At 41.9% G+C, this 21,715-nt stretch overlaps 2 protein-coding genes across 11 annotated transcripts in view; one reads left to right on the top strand and one right to left on the bottom strand.

Moving 5' to 3' along the window:
• The window catches only part of DZIP1 (DAZ interacting zinc finger protein 1), a 54,049-nt gene extending 51,693 nt beyond the window's left edge, over nt 1-2,356 (top strand). For all 6 annotated transcript variants that reach the window (XM_079902741.1, XM_079902742.1, XM_079902743.1 and 3 more), the window contains one exon: nt 1,290-2,356. In XM_079902741.1, the coding sequence (XP_079758867.1) occupies nt 1,290-1,366 (77 nt within the window). In that variant the 3' untranslated portion in view covers nt 1,367-2,356. The remainder of the gene's footprint in view (nt 1-1,289) is intronic.
• Nucleotides 2,357-4,376: 2,020 nt separating this feature from the next.
• Nucleotides 4,377-21,715, bottom strand: part of CLDN10 (claudin 10) — a gene marked incomplete at its 5' end in the record, with an annotated part of 96,507 nt that continues 79,168 nt past the window's right edge. For 3 of the 5 annotated variants that reach the window (XM_079903005.1, XM_079903006.1, XM_079903004.1), the window contains 4 exons: nt 4,377-4,776; nt 6,002-6,109; nt 19,811-19,892; nt 19,981-20,142. In XM_079903005.1, coding sequence (XP_079759131.1) covers nt 4,656-4,776; nt 6,002-6,109; nt 19,811-19,892; nt 19,981-20,142 — 473 coding nt within the window. In that variant the 3' untranslated portion in view covers nt 4,377-4,655. The remainder of the gene's footprint in view (nt 4,777-6,001; nt 6,110-19,810; nt 19,893-19,980; nt 20,143-21,715) is intronic. The other 2 variants (XM_079903007.1, XM_079903008.1) reach the window with 1 other exon arrangement.

The raw sequence follows: 21,715 nt of genomic DNA, 5'->3' as shown, positions 1-21,715 counted from the left end.
TGCAGATGCCTCAGGAAATTTAAATTTCTGATCATACACCTAAATGAGGCCACTTTTTCTGTCTTCCTGTATTCATCATCCTACATACATTCATCATCATAAATATTTTTATTTTCTTCCAAGGAAGATTCTTCTTGTAGCACTGTAGCCAGTGGGATGAATGACAGGTGAAACCGTCCACTGCTATTGTTCCTATCCATCCAGGCTAGAGTATGGGTAATAAGTCCAGTAACTTACCTCTCAACCCATTTAATTTTTAAAATCAGAAAATATAATTTGTATTTTTTTCTATCAGAGCAATTCTTCTCCACGCCACCTCTCAGCCTTTCTTCATCTGTGCGTCCCATGAGCCGTGCCTCTGAGTAACGGGCTCAGACCCCTATTTCTAGGCTCACTGACTTTAGACATGAACTGTGGAAGTTCTGCTAAGACAGAGGAGGATTTGACTCCTTCCCCACTCCCTGCACCTCTCATGCCCCCTCTTCAGGACTTTTGTTCCCACATCTGTAATTTTAACAAATACATGCACATCTCTACTTGCTCTGTCTGTCTGTAGCAGGGTCTCCTGCCTATCCCCACCCCACCCCCACCGCCCTTTGTAAGATGAGCCATCGCTGCCTCTACCTTCACTTGACCTCTTTTCTCCACCAACGTGTCAGTCATAACACTGACCTTCTGTTCTGTCACCGTCATAAGTTTTCTGTGCTTTGTCTCAAGACCCATCCTAATCTCTGAAAAAGCAAAAGACATGTTTATGCTGTGGCGACTCTGTGAGGACACAGGGCCAAGAGGATGCCCTGAGTACATTTCCTCCCTCCGCCCCAATGTCATGGCCCTACACCCCTTAAAGAAACATTTCTGGAGTCACATGCAAGTGGAATTCTCAGCCCTCTCCTGTTTCAGTGGCTCAAGGCACTTTTGAACTAACTTCATGTTTAAGCTCATCTACCCTAGAAAACCTGGGGTACCGTTTTACCGTTTAATCCCTCCTTGGCTTGTTAATTTTATTCTCCTCTCTTTACCACTGCCAGCCTCCAGGCCCTGTGCTGAATCCTGGCAGGGGGAGGCCGGGCGGAAGCTTCCCTACGAGGGCCCCGTGAGGCTACCCCAGAGACGTGGTGGGACTGTCCGCAGCCTCCTTCACAGTTTGTAGGAGCCAGGGGTGGGGTTGCGAGCAGACTCAGACACGAGTGATGAATTACTGTCTGAAGTGGAAGATTTTTTACAGGCTGGACAGTGTGCTAGTTTCATCACTGGGGCCTCCCCTCCCCGCCTCTCTCCCTCCACAGGACCTCAGGATGAATCCAGCACATTGAAAAGCAGCTTAGTAACCGTGACGGATTGGAGCGACTCTTCAGATGTGTAACTGTCACCCCACGCATCAGGAGGCCCTTCCAGACGCCAGCAGTATTGCAGAATCACAGTATTTCAGTGCTGCCTACACGACTCTGATGCTCCTGCTTGGCAGTATCTCCTACAATAACAAGGAAGCTGACTCTCCAAGAACCAGCGTCCCTTTAGTGGCACCTAATGCAGTTATTACAAAACAAACTCAGCAGTATCTTGAAGCACATAAAGGTGTTTAAGACTGCTGCTTACAAATAATGTGTCGTTGAAGTCATAAAAAGTTTTTTCTTCAGAACGGTACTCTAGTGTTTAAGTGTATTTTTTTTAACTAATCTTTAAGTGAATTTTTTTTTAAACTTCTTATAGCAGGTTTTGGTTTGACTTAGAACCTTTTTTTATATCTTTCTTATGTATGTTGTCACGTTGGAAGTGTTTTATTATAAAGTTCTGTTAGTATCCTTAAAATTGAATTAGTGGAATCAGTGAAATCTGAAGAGTAGATTGCTTATTTTTCATATAGAAGTTTAGAGTTATAAAAATAGAGCTAGGCCCACGTTAGATAACTCCATTTTCCAGAAGTACTTTTACCATATGCAGCTTTGAGCCGTTGTAAGCATGTCGTTTTATTTTAGAACTTTAAATACCATTTCTGTGGCATCATCTTTACCTTGGATATTTTATGAATAAAATGTAGCCAGTTTAAATGTCAGTTAATGTATCTATAAACAGAATAGATGGAGTCAATACTGAATTCATATGTGTCTGTAGTTTTTTTCACTTTTCTTAAATGCCCAACCCGTATTCTAAAGTACCTCAAAACTAACTTAATTTTATTCTTATCAATGACATTGTCAACATTCAAAAAGTTCATATAAACTGTTCTCTGCATTTTTTATACTTTGTGGTACTATCTGTACTCTGCTTCCGAAAAAAAGTTACATTTTAACTAAATGGTTTTTTGGATTTTGGATCTTTCTTCATTTTGCCAACCTTTCAAGTAAAGCCCTCCATTACATCCTTGTGACTGTGGCTGGGTTATTAGAGCTGGTTTCTGAGTTAGGCTTATCTCGTCAGAGGATTTAAGCTTGCCTTGGTAGCTGTGCCGTGCAAACACACTGACCTAAAAGTTAAAACAATGTTTTATCTGTTTCTGCCCCACCAGAGTCCTTTATACATGTGGGCCACTCTCACCCTTTTAAAAACTTCCCACAAAGGCCAATTTTATGCAAATGTACTCACTTTATATATGTTTCTAAAAGCTCTAATAAATGCTGAATCAAATCTTCATTGTAGTAGGACAGAGATAAGCAACCTACAACAACGCCTAAGAAGAAACCCAGGCCCTTACATTCATTTACTTATTCCACAGAGATCTGTTGAGCTCCTTGTTTGTTTTTAACATGCATTATTAGTTCACTTATAGAACAACTTTGAGACACAGTTATTATAATTTTCTTGACGATGTGAGAAACAGTTATACAATAACTTGCCAAGCCATACACTTAGAAAGTGACAAAAGTAGGCTTTAAACCGGGTCTCAAAGCCAAGTCCTGGGTCTGCCAGGTCTTTAATTCCTGAGCAGAAAGGGTTGGGGAATAGGATGAATGTCCGCTAAGGAAACCCAACAGTTATGTTGAAAAGACCGATCCTTTATCTGTTTAGTCCTGTCATTTTAGATTGCACTAGAATTGGCGTGTTCGTTTTCCTTTGGGCTATCGCCTCAGATTTCTCCTCACCGACACACAACGAATGTGTTTCTGGCTACTGACACAGTGTTTCTGTACTTTGACCCCTTCTCTCCGTAAATTCTTCAGAAGCTAGGACAGTTCAGTACAATCAAAATATTGTCTTCACCAGTACAGCTCTGAAATTTAAAAATTTGTTTTAAACACACACTCACAAAACCCGGCCCCGCCACTGGCCTGTAGCACCTGACCTCTCTCCACGGCTTTCAGTTCATTTGTGTCCCTGGAAAAGGTATTCAAGTATTATTATGGTCTGGAAAAAAAATCATTATATATATATATATATATATACACACACACACACACACACACATATATATACATATGTACATACATATATATATGTGTGTAATAAACTTGTTCTTTTTCTTGCATTGAGCACTTCCAAACAATGTGATTTTCCTTTTTAAGTCTTTCACGCTTGAGGAAAATGAAAATGTTACGGTCACCCATGCTGTGATTAGTATTGGAAAGGGTCTGACTCATAGATTTACACAGACAACCAATTATCCAAAGCTTGAGACTGTGTATTTCACTCTAGACTGCCTCAGTTCAAAGTCGTGGTTTTGTCACTCGCCGCAGCAAGTCACTTCAACTCTCTGCTTTCATTTCATCCCCTGCCAGCTCAGGTTGCTACAGCACTTACCTCAGGGGGCAGTTATGAGGATGGAGTGAGTGAGGGCACACGCAGACTGAGATAACTATCGCCCTTACAGGCATGAGGTAAAGGGGCTGGCTGGCCCTAGAAATAAAACGGCGTCTGGTCAGAGATCACTGGAGCAACTTAACACGTCTTGAAAAATGCTGTCTCTCCATTACCGGTTAGTTCCACGCTCACGACCTGAGCGACACACTGGAACTTGGTCCGTTATTTCCGAGCGGGGCAGGTACAATGCAGCTCCAGGCCTTCCTCTGTTGGCCCCAAGGTCGGCCATGATGGGCGTCTCCAGCTCTGCTCTTGCCGATGCCCCACCCCAGGATCTGCTCTCTGTACTGGAGAAGCCAGAGCAGTTATTTAAAGCGGACGTGCCAGGCGATGGGCAATAGCGTTTGGCCCTGTTAGCCCGTGCTGGAGCAGCCGTGGAGAAGTACGGGGGTGACAGACACCAGTACATGTTCGTTCAACCCAAACATCTGAGGAATAGTCTCAGATTGCCCCCATACTGTTTACAAGACACGACTCCTTATACACCTTCTGTTTAATATACGAAGAAAAAGAAACATAAAAAATGGAGACAAAGACTGCAAGGTCTGAATGATTAAGAAGGCTACGTTATGAATACTGGAATCTTTGATGCTAAATACATATACATATTTTAACGATGTATAAAATATATACAAATCCTGTAAATAGCCTGTTTATTTTTTTATAGAAAGCCACAACAGAAGATGATTAGTATGTAACTATGTAAGAACATTTACATCCGATAATCAACAAGTTCTTCAAATTTGTATTTTAAAAATAGTTTGAGTGTTAATTGTAGGAGGGCCTTGATGGCAGCATTCTGTGAACAGTTCACGTTTAAAACAAGCTCAAGACACGGCTAGCGGGCAGTGCTCTTTTTAGACGTAAGCGTTTTTATCAAACTGTTTTGAAGGGTTTGTGGTTTTAAAATCTTCTCCACCGTGATACTTTGTCCGAGAAGACATGATAGATGTGGCCCCATTGTATGTGTATCCCATTCTGCAAGGCAAAACACAGTTTGGTAGATTGTCTTTTACACGTAGGTCAAACAAAAATGGGAAGAAACCATTTTGCCCCTACTTCCATCATAGCTAAGTTTGTCTCCCTGATGACTTTTAGCTTTCTTCCCTTCTCTCTCTCCCCAAGAAATATTTCAATGTCATTTCTGAACAGCTGGTGTGACCAAGAGAATCTGCAGAAGAAACTCATGGCTTCTTAATTTGTTCAGTGACTCTCCTTCAAAACTTATTTAAGGACTTCCCTGGTGGCGCTAGTGGTTAAGAATCCGCCTGCCAATGCAGGGGACGCGGGTTGAAGCCCTGGTCTGGGAAGATCCCACATGCCGCGGAGCAACTGAGCCCGTGCGCCACAGCTACTGAGCCTGCGCTCTAGAGCCTGCGAGCCACAACTACTGAGCCCATGTGCCACAACTACTGAAGCCCACGTGCCTACAGCCCGTGCTCCACAACAAGAGAAGCCACCACAATGAGAAGCCTGTGCACCGCAACGAAGAGTAGCCCCCGCTCGCCGCAACTAGAGAAAGCCCGCGCGCAGCAACGAAAACCCAACGCAGCCAAATAATAAATAAATTTATAAAAAAAGAAAAATACTTATTTAAAACTCATCTTCCTGGAAACTAGGAGACTGTGGTGACCTTAATCAGCAATTTCTGCCTATGTGAAAATTCTGATGAGGCCAAAGTGAAGAATATACCCCCAGAGTTAGACCCAGATTTCTACTTACATCAATAGCTTTGGAATGTAAGAATGTCAAGCTCTGGGTTTTTTTTAATGAACTATAATTATATTTATTCTATTCAATATAATATTTACTATATTAAATGTCATATTTAGTATATATTCCTAACCTTTCCCAATTCTGGGGGGTTTTGTTTTTGTTGTTGTTGTTGTTTTGCGGTACGCGGGCCTCTCACTGTTGTGGCCTTTCCCGTTGCGGAGCACAGGCTCTGGACACGCAGGCTCAGCAGCCATGGCTCATGGGCCCAGCCACTCCGCGGCACGTGGGATCTTCCCAGACCGGGGCACGAACCCGTGTCCCCTGCATCGGCAGGCGGACTCTCAACCACTGCGCCACCAGGGAAGCCCCAATTCTGGGTTCTTGAAGTTTCTAAGAATCATATGAACTATCTATAATTTGTCCCACGTGTAACAATTTAGAATAGTACTGTACTTTTTAACAGGTCATTTTTGTCTCTTTTTCATACCTGGGTGCTTTGTTGTTGTCAGATATTGAAAAGCAAAATATGACACCACCAATTATGCAGAGTGAGGCTCCTGCCCATCCAATAAACAGAGCAGCTCCTAATTCATACCTGTGAAGAAGTATCACACAAGTATAAAAGCTTACTTATTTGGGGAGTAAGCAGCGTTTAACACTACTAGCCAACACTTATTAAATGCTCATAATACATTTTTGCTATTGGAGCTTGTACAGGAAGTAATGACATCTGTATAATGCTTTAAACTTTTCGCAAAGCGTTTTTATAGCCATCACTTGACTATATCTTCCCAACATCCCGAAAGGAAGATGAAAGCATCGCTGTGGGCAAAGCAGGAGCAGTCAACTCAAGCTGGGGCCTCCTGGCCAATCAGCATCTTTCCTCGGGGCTCTGCCTGAAGCTCACAGAGGTTTCCATCTCTTTATTCTGTCACGCGGGCTAAACCATTAAGGCAGACTCCAGTTAGAAAAGGGAAAGTTGCCTGCCTTTGCTTTCATTTTAGTACAACTCAGTGTTTATCAAGCACCCGCTGTGTGCAGTCATGTGCAAGGTACTGAAGGGTGGCCGAACATGCCACCCCAAATGTGCCACTTTGGCAACAAGGATTATTTTGAGCTGAAAGCAACTGAGAAGAAACAGATACGGGGAAAGCTCTCTGCCTTCCCCCCATTTGCCTAAAAGCAGGACATAAATTTGTAAAGCTCTTCCCTATCCCCTCTCTGCCAGGAAGGACAGAAGTTAATTCCCAGAGACACTGTACATGTTGCTCAGCCCACAAATGGCACCAGAGCGATCTATGTGACAAACTTCACTCGCTCTCATCTTCCATTAGTTCCCTCATCACGTGCCTTCCCATCATTCGTGCCTCTAGAAGCTCAAAGTCCTTTTCCTCTGTCTTGTCGCTTCTCTACAAATGTATTGTTCTTTTGTTAAGATGCTACATAAGCTCAAGTTCTAGCCACCCCTTTGAGTTACGCATCGCTGGGTACTCCCATGTGTATGTGTGACGCACATGTTAATGAACTCTGGTTTTCTCTTATTAATCTACCTTTTTTTCAGTCTAATTTACAGCGTCCCAGCAGAGAATCTAGGAGAGTAGAGGAAAAAATAGTTTTTCTTCTTCTACAGTGTCAGTGAAAGGTCAGTGCTAGGTACAGCCTCATCTTGCTTATCACTACAATCTAGTGAGAGATGAATAAAAAATAACTATAAGTTAGTGACAGATGGCTGTGAAGCATCTCCTAGACGGCAGGCCATGTACTCTGCTCATGACTAGAACAGATGGGAAGATAAGCAAGACAGCCCCTGACTTGGAAAGGTCACCATACAAATGTACAAATATCGCTACTGAGAACAACAAAGGAAATCACAGCTGAGTGCTGGAGGAAATCCTTTTAGGGGAGGAGTATATATACATTTTATATATATATATATATATATATATATATATATATATATATGTTTCAGAGAAACAAATAAGGAATGAGGAAAGTATACCAAATCTCGGGCTTTTTTACTTTTTTTCTTTTTTTTAAATAAAGAAGTGATTCTCAAACTCTTTGAGCCCACAGACCGCCATCACAAGGCAAAAACTGATGGACGACATTCCCTACCTAATGGTGCTTTTCAGTGTCAAATGAAGTCAGAGTGGGAAGGGTCTGTTTGGATCATACAGAATCCACAGAGGGGCTGAGAACGGAAAGGAAGAGGTGAGAGTAAGAGGGGAAAGTCAGGGCCAAGGTCAGCTTGTCCCCCTGAACCAAGTGCAGGGCCAGGGCCAGGCTTAGGTGGCCAGCAGCTGGCGTGAGTGACCTGTGCCCGTCCTGAGCTTTGCCTCATCCTTTTCTACATGCTGTGGTGCTACGTCTGAACTCCCATCTGGGCAGGCGCAGGCAGCAGTGGTGGTGTGACAGTGTGGCCCTGGCCCCCAGCCAGCAGGAGCAGGAAGCAACATTTACACAAGATGAGGGCCGTGTGGTCCACGTGCCCATTTCCAGATCCGGCTTCTGAGGTACTTCACAGCCTCCATTTGCAACTGGGAATGGGTGACGTACACAGTACACGCTGCCTTGTGGTCCCTTCTTTTCTCACTCTTGTGGTGCCTTCCCTGGGAAATCAAATTGAGAGCTAAAGGAAGGAACAGCTGTAAGCACCTCACCCTGCCCTGGAGAACTGATTAAGCTCTGGCAACCGAGAAACTTCTTGAACTGTTCCAATCAGACACAGTAGCAGAAACAGAAGGTTGACGTAAGTGGGGAAAAACCCCTTCGGTCTGCACAAAAAACAGCTCAAAAGAGGACTGAAGAGTGAAGGGCACAGATGAAAGCAAAAGAGCTGGCCAGATCAAGTGTTAAACTGGTAGTTTTATAAAAGATACCTTCATTAAATATCACGTTACACATCTAAAAAGGATATCCTGGATGTCCACAACCAGCCCTTCTTGTGTGATGTTTGGATGAGATTACACAAATAAAACGAGCAGAGGGGCTGCCAAGGTGTAGGTGCCTGTCACCGGACCTCTTTAAACATCTGCAATTCCCTCAGCAAGCTGGCATCAAGTCCGTCTGCTGTCATCCTTTTACTGCAGAGACAACTAAAGGATGAGCGTAGTGAAAATTTCTACTTGGAGGACATGAATATAGGATTACAATGTAATGATACTTTCTATTTTTCTTTATTTTTCCCCCTAGAGCTTAGGCTGTTTTCTCTCCTGAAACTATGCATTAGTATTTAACTCTCAGTATAAATACTCCTGGAAGAAACAGTCTGAGACTTTTTCCAAAATATTTAGCTTTCTAAAATAGGACGCCAGTGCCAGGCATCATGGTTAAAAGTCAGTCTCTAATTATTAATAATAGTCCATTACGGGTTAGGGTGGTAGAAATCAAACCACAGCTCGGCACTATCAATTCATTTAAAAAGAGCAGGGACTTCCCTGGTGGTCCAGTGGTTGAGAATCCAGGCTCCCAATGCAGGGGGCCCGGGTTTGATCCCTGGTTAGGGAAGTAGATCCCGCATGCCACAGCCAAGGTCCTGCACACGGCAACAAAGATCCAGCAGGCCACAACTACGACCCGGAGCAGCCAAATAAATAAATAAATATTAAAAAATAAAAATAAAATAAAAAGAGCAGGGGCTTCCCTGGTGGCGCAGCGGTTGGAAGTCCGCCTGCCGATGCAGGGGACGCGGGTTCGTGCCCCGGTCCGGGAGGATCCCACATGCCGCGGAGCGGCTGGGCCCGTGAGCCATGGCCGCTGAGCCTGCGCGTCCGGAGCCTGTGCTCCGCAGCGGGAGAGGCCGCAGCAGTGAGAGGCCCGCGTACCGCAAAAAAATAAATAAATAAAATAAAAAAATAAAAAGAACATACAAATGTGTAGAAATCAGAGAATAAATTACCCAAGCAGTTCAAATGTTGGAAACTCTGTCTTTATATTCATTTAAGCATCTTGAAACTTTCTGAGGGGACTTAAGAATCATGAGTTTGGCTTGTATCAAAAACTGGTTCACTTATTCCTGTTTTTAAATATATTTTTAGATTTTCTTGAGGTCACTAAACATAGACTCTATTCCAAGGAGAATATCATTTCCTTTTGAACTTCTTATGAATTCTGTCAGAGACAAACATCTAATAAACAGAACCATTTCAGAGCTGAAGTCTTTAAGAGATTCCACGTCTATACCAATAATTTTTAACAATTTGGATGTGAGGGCTTTTGTGACTTGGTTCTTTCTCTTACAGAGACTTTTGCTTCTTCATTCTGTTGAAAGACACGTATAGCAGACTTATTCAACAGTGACTTGAATTCACACCCATCAGTGTACGTGATCTGGCAAAAATGGCCTTGTATTATTGAAAGACAGGATTGAAGGTAACATCCACTCGTTTGTTCTGGGCAACGTCTCCTTTAACATTTATCAGGAAACTCTCGTCTCTGCCTGGAAATCTTTCTTCACTTTTGGTAACAGGAAGAAGCAGACTTCAACACGTCAGATGATTAGCCAAATTTCAGATGATCTGTTGCAGGTCTGTCTTTTGTTAACAATATCCTCCTGGCCCTAGACCAGCTTTCCCACTAGGAGAGCGGCCTCTTCATTGAGCTGTTAAAATCACCAAAGTTTCTTCATTATTCTGAAAGGCTATCAATTTGCTTAGCACCAGACAGATCCAGGACCGTCAGGCTAGGGACATAACTTCGTTTTACAGATCAGAACACTGCTTTTGGAATATCTCTCAGACATTCTGCTCAATGGATAGGACTCATCAAAGCTGCCTTATTACCTTAATTCATGTATATAATTGAATGTGAATCTAGTAAACAATAGGGAAAACTTTCTCTTCTATACAGAGAAAGTAAAACACAGATTGATCACTTATTATTTTCCCAAAAAAGAACCATAAAGTTCTAAGGCATTAAAATGTACCCTGAATTACTAGATGAAGTTAATTCTTATTCACCTGGCTGTACCTGGGGCTCCCAGCTACTGGTCACATCTTCATTTCCTGTTGAGAGAGCCTGAGCTAGAACCACACCTGGCCTAAATTCTGATGCATTTCATACTTCGCCTCCTATTTCAGCCTTGTAACCTGCACAGTAATCCTGAGTGAACGGATTGAGGGACACCTCTTATTTTCAGCTACTCCCTCTGTCTTTCTTGCACCCAATCCCCTGTTGTGACTTGATTTGCCATCCACGGGGAGCTGGTGTAGCCTACCCTGGTCACCAGCACAGAAATGACAGGCCAGGCATTGTGCAAACCATGTGTTTCAGGACGGATGAGAGAACACAGCTATGGTCTCAAGGATCTTACAGTCTAGTGGGGATGGTCAGACATTAAGCAAATAATTATAGTAAGCTGTGATGAAACTTAACAAGAGAAGCAGAAGAGCATGTTTTTGTAAAGTGAACATTACCTGTTCTCCCAAATCTGTATAGATGTGATTCAAGTAACAGTCCACCACAACAATAGCTACTATTTCTATCAGCTCACTGTACTAGGATTTTGTTTTGTGTGCTAAGTTGTTTTGGCATGCATTATCATATTTGATCTTCATTACAATCCTGAGAGAGAGGTCTTCCTACGGTCATTCTACAAATGAAAAAACTGGAAGCTGAGGGAGATCAAATTACTTTCCTCCCCATACCTCAGCTAAGCAAATAGTAGAACCAGGATTTAAAACCCATAACTATGATCCCAGGCCCTGAGCTCTTAACCAACACTCTTTCTCCCTTTTGTGTACACCTTAGCTAAGTAAAAGATGGGATCAATGTGAAAAAACACCATCAGTACAATGCGTTTTCAGTTGTCATTTCAGAAAGATGTGTTTTCGCTCTCTCTGGCTCACTGCGTTCTCAGTGGCTCTAGGGTATGGAATTTTTTCAGAATTCCCTCAGGCTGTCTTTTCACCCAGCACAAAAAGAGGCGAGCGTAATAATTAAAATCAGGGCTTGTTGGACTTGAAAAAAGAAAATGCAGCTCCTCCAAACACAAAACAAAAACTGTTTCACAGATGAAAAACTCCTCATCCTTTTAAGATCCCCAGAGAAAAGTCAGCTTGCTGAAGGTCACAGAGTTAGGTGCCAAGTCTTTTGACATCAAGGATAGTCTTTTTTCAAACACACTGTCTTACTCCTCATTTTAATCAAGGGTGGTAGCAGCCAGAACATTCCAGTTACCTTAAAACAACTAAATATGTTAAAAAAAAAAAAGTAAGTTTAGGAAGCACACCCATATATTATCAATGTTAACATTTTAAAATTGAATTCCATTGGTATACCAATCTTTTAAAGATTACCAGCAAAAAGAAACTTTCCTCAACTCATAGGCTTATATAATCCAAGGTCTATGTAACTGCATGGATGGGTTTTACGTAAACAAGCGTTCTACAGGCATTATCTACAAACATACATTTCCCCCAAATACTCCACATTCTTTTGGGGTCCCAGGCACCGGAAGCAGGCTGTTCAGTGCCCACCGACCCGTGTATCTCCCCAGGCTGCTGCAGTCTCTCCTCTCCTTATGCAATTCACATCAGTTAACAGTTCGCTCAACGGTCTGGAAGATGCCACAAGATTTCCTACCCAAAGCTTCCTACAGGACTATGAACTAGCGGCAGGTGCCTCGCAAATGGTGGCTAGAGTAGAATGGGATCATTTAAATAATAAGCACCTACTTGCATATGGAACCTTCACAGAGAATTCTCAAATTTAGGAAGCGCAAAATAAAGACTGATTTGTGTGTGTGTGTCAATTCTAAATTGCTTTTCAATGTTCGTAACAGGCACGCATTCTTTTCTCTGGTTTATAGGTTACAACAGACATGCGTGCATTACCTTTCCGAGTGTTATGAGTTATCATTAGGGTAGTTCAGAATTCTATAGACTGTATGTTAAGAACAGGTAATCACCTACCATATGCCACTGTCGGGGGTGCTGTCTATATGTTACTTTCTTTAATCCCCCTAACATTCAGAAGCAGCGGGTGCTATCCCCATTACCTAGAGGAAGCAACTGCATCTTCCCTAAGATCACAGAGGAGCCAGGGCCAGGGCCAGGAGCTGAGCAGAGAGTGAACTCGAAAACCCGCCTCTTAACCCCTCTGCCTCCTTCCCTCTCTAACCGTGTGTAAAGTTCACAGTGAGTGTCCTTACAGAAGTTCTGATTCTTGCCGATTACTCATGGTAATTTTATAAACCATTCACAGTATAACTTAATATAATATTAGTCAAAGTAAATTATAATTTAAAAGGATCACCTCCTGTTCCCAAAATTACACAGTTCAGTTCAAAAACAAATCTGTTACTGAGCAACGTCCATGCCATTGATCTCCATTCGTGTGGATAACTGGGGGTTTACTGGGCCTTGATTTTAAGTGGGAAACGATGTGCTGAGTCACAACACTCAAAGTAGGCACAGTAACATGTTCTCACGCAAACTTTGAAGTCTGAATAAACTGACACTGCAGAGGGGGGCTGTGCTCCAAGATGGGAAATTCCTAAAACAACCAGGGCTGTCCTGTGACACCTGGGGCCATGACCAGCAAGAGTCTGTGGGTGTGAAGGTGGGTTTGCACAACGGTTTGTGTTGAAGGAAGAAAATACAGATGGATTTGCAGCAAAAAAGCGTGGGTCAATTAAAAGCATACCCTAGGGCTTCCCTGGTGGCGCAGTGGTTGAGAGTCTGCCTGCCGATGCAGGGGACACGGGTTCGTGCCCCGGTCCGGGAAGATCCCACATGCCACGGAGTGGCTGGGCCCGTGGGCCATGGCCGCTGAGCCTGTGCGTCCGGAGCCTGTGCTCCACAACGGGAGAGGCCACAACAGTGAGAGGCCCGCATACAGCAAAAAAAAAAAAAGCCTACCCTACATGATCTTCTGAATCCTCAGCAGACTGCCTGAAAACAGTTTAGAATCGAACCTGGAGTTGGGAAGATGAACATAGGATGAGTTCTCATGAGAAGGGTCTCGGGAGTGTCTATCCATTTGACAGTTTCAAATTGCTGTGTATCTCTAACTCAAAGCTGTGACGGAGATGATCAGAAATAAAGAGAAGGAATTACACAAGCCTTGTTTTTTTAAATGGGTTCATGCTAGGTCCCTTACCTGCCTTCCACTTGAGAGTCAAGTGTCTTACAACAATTATCCTTTCCACTAGGCCTCCAACATTTCAATATACATTTCTCTGTGGCCACCCTTAATACAGCATATAAGATAATGACCTGCTACCTTAATATCCTCTGCTTAAGGGTAAGTACCATTAAAATTAATTTACTAGCATTTACTGAGTGCTTACTATATGCTAGGCACATTCTAAATAGCTGAAATGTACCATCTCCTTTCATCCTCACAATAACCTCATAGTTATTGAGGACACAGGACACAAAAAGGAAAGTAATTTCTTCAAGGTTACACTACTAATAAATGGCGGAGCTGGGGTTCCCTCCCAGGCAGTCCTGATCCAAAGTCCTCATTTTTTTTTTTTTTTTTTTTTTTTGCGGTACGCGGTCCTCTCACTGTTGTGGCCTCTCCCGCTGCAGAGCACAGGCTCCAGACGCGCAGGCTCAGCGGCCATGGCTCATGGGCCCAGCCGCTCCACGGCACGTGGGATCCTCCCGGACCGGGGCACGAACCCGTGTCCCCTGCATCGGCAGGTGGACTCTCAACCACTGCGCCACCAGGGAAGCCCCAAGGTCCTCATTTTTAACCAGTGTGTAGGCTGCCTTCCTTCCCCATTCCTTTAACCAAATCTCCCCAAGCATACAGTCTTTCCACTCTAGAAGAGGTGCAGACAGACAGTTGTACACCACTGCTGACTGACCATCCCTGCTGGAAATGTCACGGAGCAGGGACTAGCTACAAGAGATGCCCAAATCAGCAAGACGTGGTCTTCACTTTGAGCTGCTCCTGACCTGGTTTGGAAGATGGACCGATAAGCAAGTGTCACTGCCCAGTAGGATTATAACCGGAGCACAAAGGGCAAAGGGAGCACGGAGGTGGGCACGTTACGCAGAATGCAAGTCCTGCAGGATATGCAGTGGTTAGCTGGGATGTGAACAAAGGGAGGGAACGGGGTGGTGGTGCTCAAAGCTGAGTCACCAGAAAGGCTGGCAAACTGGAAGGAGTCGTGACTTCATATACTGGTCAGTGAAAACAAAACACAGTTGCCAAACACTTGATTTCCAAGTATATTTTTAAGTCCTGCCAGCGTTAACAAAAGCATCAGAGCAATTCTGATGATCTGAAGTGGCCAGTGCTACCACAGAACTAAGTGAAATCACAGAGTAACACCTTCTTAATATTTAACAGTCAAATTCTGTTTTGTTCCTAACACTTGGCACTTCTATGGAATCCCTTATCTGAGAATCTATGAGCCTTTTACCCACAATAATTCATTCTCCAAATAACCTCATGATTGCAATAAGCTTAAGTACACAGACATCTATAATTCATTAAATTATAATAAGGACAGAAGAGAGAAGTTAAATATCTAGGCAAGGTCACCTAGTGAGATCGATATTCCTTTCAGTTTCACCCAGGAAAATGTGTGTAACCTAGAAACGTCCTTCTTGAATTGTCTCTTGTGCATTGAACTTGACAGATAACAAGAATGAGGGAATCTATCGGGAAGTAGACAGCTGTTTACTTCTCTAACTACTAAGTAACCACAATGATGAAAAGATTTTACCAAAGTAAAACTTAGATTCTAAAGTAGAAACTAACTGAATGCAGAGTGCTAGAGACAAATAACTCCATGGTTTTAAAAGCTCTCAAAATACAAAGGCTGGAGTATGCTAAGACCCAAATATGAATATCTGAGCCAAAACGTTCATGATCAATCTCATTGACTAAAAGCGAATAAATCTAAGATCACGACGTCCTGTTTCCTCAATTAAGGAAATTGGTTCAGTGCCCCAACTTTGCATGACTTGAAAAGAAGTTTCTTTATGCAGAACAACTCTTTAAGCCAATCAACTCTTCAGAACAGTCTATTTAAGAAAAAACAAAGCAAGACACTCAGAAGTTAGTGGTTTGGACAACAAAGCCATGGGGGGAATATGTAATTATATGTCAACACAATGATATGGTGAATCACGCTAAGGAGTGCTTGTGACCGTAAGCTTGCAAGAGGATAGATTTTTTTATGTAGTAGGTTTTGCTTTAATAAAAAGGAGGAAGTTGGTTGAAACAGCCCAAAGGGAAGAGTTGAGAAATAGTTTTAAAGGCTTTGCAGGAGCCCATCCTGGAGCCATAAAACATAATCACAACTTGAATGGACGCAAGGAAGTAAAACAAAAGGAAAAAATGGAGAAATGGCAGAAACAACCACAGTCAGGTGAAGCTCTTTAAAGATTGCAGTTCTGTCAAATGATTGTAGGCAGGAAGAAAAATCTTCCCATATGAGCTGTGGGAAAGGAAGGGTTTCAGAAATAATTAGCCACTGAACACAAAGCCTACTACTGTTTGCAGCGCTACTGCCACAATCTTTATGCCAACGATACACCAGAAGCCACTCATTCTGTTCCCTCGTCAATAAAGCACCTACAGAGTTCCCTGCACATAGTAGGAATGTGGTGGGAGCTCTGTGGATGAGCTTAGTTGTGTGTTTGTAACTTAGGCAACCGAGGTGAGTCTTATATAGGGATGTCCTTGAAATCCACAAAGAAGATTCAATTTACATGTTAGAGAATGCTTAAGAAAAACAGCTACAAAACTAGGTTCTGAGGCCTGAACTGTTTTGCAGTGCATTTTGGGACAAGTATCTGCTCACCAGAAATTTAAACTAGACCCTGTGGCAAGCAGGTGTGCCTCATCGCCCTTCCTAAGGGCCAAACACACGCATGCGTATGCCACAGCCAGGCCATCGAGGACCGGACGGAGCCACGCTGCTGGAGAAAGATGAATGCATGATAAGGGTGCGAAGAGGAGGGTAAGCCTGCCTCCTAGCTCCATCCTCTCTGAGGCTTCCTCAGTCTGCTGAGATAACAGAAGGCTTTTCTGCTAATCCTGAAAGGACTAGTTCTACAGATCAGGATTTCACATACCGGGCACCATGCTAGGCAAGTAAGAGATGAAATAGATGTTTTCTGACCTCAAGGAACTTACCCTCATGCAGATCCATGAAGACACCAAAGAAATAGTCAGAACCCCCTAGAGCGGTGCCCTTATCCCAACTCTTCCAGGGCTGGCCCTGCCTTTGGCAGTGATTCTCCAACATATTCCTCTGTGTGTTCACGCACAAACTACACCAGAGGTACCACTTACTAAGTTCTAGCAAATGCCAGCTAGGAAGCCCTATCCCCTAGCATATGCCAAAATCAAAATCTCACTTTAAAAATTATGATATTTTGTAAGACCTACGGAGGGACTTCCCTGGTGGTGCAGTGGGTAAGACTCCGTGCTGCCAATGTAGGGAACACGGGTTCGATCCCTGGTCAGGGAACTAGATTCCACATGCAGCAACTAAGAGTTCGCATGCCACAGCTAAGGAGCCCTGGAGCCACAACTAAGGAGCCTGCCTGCCATAACTAAGACCCGGTGCAACCAAATAAATAAATAAATATTTTAAAAAAACCAAAAACCTATGGAATCAGTCTACTTTGTGTTGATACCCAATTTGCAGCTTATTAATCTTCCTAATTTCCATCTCCTTCTCCTCCACTAGAGGTGCTGATAAAAGGAAAACAGATGACAGCAAGTTAGTCAACTGGTTGGTTTTTATAGAAGTTTTATTTAAATAAAGTTTGTGAATTCCTGTAGGTGTCACATGTCATCTTCATGCCTCTTTTCTACCATTGTGGGTAATTAGCATCTGATCATATTTAACAATTCTCAACAGGTGTTGATAATTCCTTGTACATAAGTCATGGCCTTTCTTTGTGCCAGGCATTGCTGGGATAGAAATGTGAGTGAGCTCTGATCTCAAGGAGCTAAACATGTTCTCAATATGCAGGTTTTCTTTTTTTTTTTTTAATAAAGTCTGTATTTTTTGGTGTGAAGGACCTGTTATTTGCACATATTACCAATTTGTAAGCCATGGTGTTTTTCATAATCCCTCACTCTTGTGTTTTTAATGACCTAAGGTAAATTGGCAAATTGTAGGTGTTATATTTTTAAGTCATTGCAGAAAAGAGCTAATAAAGACATCCATAAAGACAAGGTACATCTTAACTACTACACACAATTAAAAAGCAACCTTAATAATAGCTGACACAATACAGCTATTAATACAAGGCTTTTGCTCTTTTCTAATCAGTTCTAAGGGTACATATACACACTCTCTTAACTCTCACAGCAACTCTATGATTATCCTGATTTTCCACATGAGAAAACAGAGAGAGAGAGAGTAGGCATAGACAGAAAGAGGGATGCTGGGAAGCTCACAGTGGGAATGAAATAGTTCAAAGTAGCACCAAGAATGTAGAAAAGAGGAAAACCTCTCAGTCCATAATTACCGAACTGAGTTTAACGAAAATCTGAAAGAATAAGAAATTCCAGTGGTACTAAACTGAGTGAGGTGACTGAGCATATAGCAAGCACAGAACACAAAGGAAAGGTTTAAGTTACTGTGCATACAGATACAGATATTAGCCTCGGCCTTGTGAGAAAAGATGAAAATGATTTTTAAGAGTCTGACAAAGACATCATTAATGATTGTCAGGAAGACAGAACAGTGATGTACGAAAGGTAATCCAGAAAAGTCAGCAATGTCTTTAATAAAATAAACTGTGAGAAATATGATTTTGTGGTATATTTATGATATCAAACCCTGAAATAAAAATATCATTTAAGTATAATATTTAAATGAAAACTGATATTTCATTTAAATATCATTAAAATGGTTCTAATCTTCAGGAGAACCGTCTTAGTTTTCACCCCAATGTTTGGTGCCATGCACATCGGTGCAAATCTCATTATCAAAAATCAGGAGAAAGTTTACAAATCAGAACACATTTTCTAACATAGGTAGGGGAGTGAACATCATACTGGGGTCTGAAGCAGTCATTTTTGTTTTCCATTTAATAAAATTTCACAATAAACACTACTGCACAAAAGAAACTTCTTTGATGAAAAATATATGTGGCATACTGTCACAAAAATTACAAAATAGTAGAATATTATATATCATGCATTTTAGAGTTAAGTGTGCTGGAGTTTGGTTGCCTGGTTTGAATCATAGTTCAATCAGCCTATTAGCTTAGTCCAAGTTCCCCTGCACATATTCCTTGAATTCTTTCCCCAATTTTAAAAAAGGGGGTACAGAGAGAACCTACTTCATAAGGATGTTGTAAGACCAAAATAATAAAATAATATTTGCAATGCTCTGCTTGGTACATGGTAGGGGCTCAACATGTGTTAGCTATTATTTTCATTAGACATACATTTACTATTTATGCATAAACTAAAGACAGTACTAGAAAAATCATTTCCTAAAGATTCCTAAATCCACCAGAAAAAAGTAATGGACCCTGATCAGCCATTTTAGTAATTACTCTTTTAAAATTCCATAACATTTGATCTATTATTATTTCTAATTTGGTATTCCTTGGGTTTTCCCAATGCAAAGAAATAAGCCTAGAGAAACTATAAAAAGCAACAGCCCATAATTAAAAACCAACAAACAAACTGGTCTGTAAGTGCCAAACCATTCATCTGCAGCTGAGACCGGTCGCATCTGGGTGTCTGTGCCACTCTTACACCATTTTTTAAAGACCCTGAGTCATGTGCGATTCCTTTACAAAGGTTTATTAGGTGGCACGTGTTAAGGCCGTGGTCAACAGAACAAATGTAAAAGGCTAACTAAAAACGAAAAATAGTATTTCATTCAATATCACTTAAACGTTTCTCATCTTCAGGATCACAGTCTCCGTTTTCATCTCAATGCCTGAGATTGAAGCTGGCCCAGAACATCTGGCAAATATCATCTTGGATGGACAACAATCGAGGCGAGCTCTTAGTTTTCTGCCGTCATGCTTTATCCTTCTTTCCTCCCCACCTTCCACCTCCCTTGCACTTTTCCTCTACGTGACTTTGTACAGTAGATGACATTTAGCATTCTAAGTCCTATGCCTTGAGCTATTTAGAGACAAGACACTACGTAACCCTAATGCAGTGGTTCGATGCATCTTCTGCCAATGTAGCGTATAAAACGTTTGCTCCTGCATGATGTCATCAAACATCATTTATCAGTATGTCTCACTTTCATGAGCCATGGAGGAAATTTATGTAGCTTAATTTAGAAGATGATTTTATAGCCATTTCCTGTGGGCCACAAGCATACAGACTTAAGAAGAGTACTTACTTTTGCTCCACGAAGAGGGGATCAAAGAACTCTGTTGTGATTTTGTTTGCATACAGGGAACACCCGGTCATGGAGCACAGCCCTGAAGAGCATCAGAAGGAAAGGGCTGTGATTACTGGTGTTTCAATAACATCCTGAAGCACCTTGTTTGGAAGAAAGTTACTATTTACCTGACAGTATGAATACAATCCCGGCCAAACAAGCAATTTTAGCTTTGGCTTTATCTGAGCCTCCGACTTTGGTACATTTCATTCCAAACAGGGCAAATATGGAACCAAAAAAGCCCAGGCTGACGGCGGCAATCATAAGTCCTCTACATGCCTGGATATAACCTGCAATTAGAGTAGGTCATTTACATTAACATAAAACACGTGGTTGCCCAGGAAGAAACTCATTTTACACTGTCCTCGTGAATGAGTGTTCTGCTTTCCAAAAAAATAACCATAATGGTTAAAACATACGTTAAGCAAGAAAGAAAAGCAAGTGAATCTGTATGGAGTGCCTGTTCTACGTCACACACTTTTCAGTTTGGCACATGCATGATCCTCAGGATATATCTCTGAGTGTTATTATTCCCATATTCACAGATGAAGAAACTGAGGCGCACAACAGTTACATAATGTGCCAGAGACGAGTTAGTAAGGGGCTGAAATGGATTCCATCCAGCTCTGACTACAAAACCCATGCAATACTGCCTTTCACCCTGAGAAACCTCATCTGCCACTATCTCAACCCTGTTACTCCTCTGCACGTCAGACCTTTAAAACAGATGTTTTAATGGTTTTGACGTTGTAATCTTTATAATCGAGCAGAGCTCCCACAGAGTCACATCTTCTAATATTAGTGAAAGATTATAAATGAGACTGACTGGAATGTCATCATGAACCATGAGAAGTCTAAATCAAGATGTATTTTCATGATCTTTTGAAAATTTTCAGGGCACACATAATAACATTGGGTTTAAATAAGCACTGGTTGGTTCCTAGAAGAATATTTTATAATTATGAAATTAACTGTTTGCATATAAATGGATGCTTTCAAAGTATCCTGAAAGCTTGTTCTGTTGGTTTGTTTGATCATTCCTCCTACACCATTCATTTTCTTAGTCACGTATTTTTATTTGCACAGCCAGGGTGATGGTAAACTTCAGCCTGGCTTTTGTCCAGACACTAACAAGTTTTAAGTTAACAGGATTTAAACTAATACATTTTTACCACATGCCGTCATTTTCATTTCAGACTGAAACAGTGCCGTATTTCAATCTGAAATAATGATGGCACATACTGGTGTGTTCATTTGTTAAGTCAATGAACGTACATATCTCTCAGGTTTACATTTGGCATTAAACTTTTTAATATGAAAAAACTCATAAGTGCCAAGATACACCAAGTCATTTATAATCGTGTTCAGGCAAAGTCAATGATAAATAATAATTCTAAGGTGACGATGATCATATATTCAGGGAATAATGGGGGAAGGTGGCCTGCAGTCTATGTTTCTCAGGGAAAGAATAAAATTTTAAGTTTCAGTCCTACCCCTAGGATCCGTTGTGAAGAGTACCCAGAAGATGCTCTAATTAACTGAACAGATTTAGGTCCCTACAAATGCAGAATGCAATGACAGTGATCTTCTATTTTACAGGGTGAACTACTTCCAGACAGAAAATAATTTCCCTGATGGTAAGGCTGTCAAAAACAGCAAAAGAAACTTATTTTTAGCAAAACAGGATAATGGAGGCTCATTTTGGTAGCTATAGTAGTGCTGCAGGGCTATCTGTGTCTCTGCCGCTGAACAGTGACCCAGCTCTATTTTAAACTTCAACCCTCAAGTCCCCCAACCAGAACCCAGGGAGCAATAGAAGCATAAGGGGAGGAAGCCTGTTAGTTCCTTGCAAGATTAAAGACA

This window comes from Stenella coeruleoalba (assembly GCF_951394435.1).
Source record: "Stenella coeruleoalba genome assembly, chromosome: 18".
Taxonomy (NCBI): domain Eukaryota; kingdom Metazoa; phylum Chordata; class Mammalia; order Artiodactyla; family Delphinidae; genus Stenella; species Stenella coeruleoalba.
This window is presented reverse-complemented; position numbering and strand designations above follow the sequence as displayed.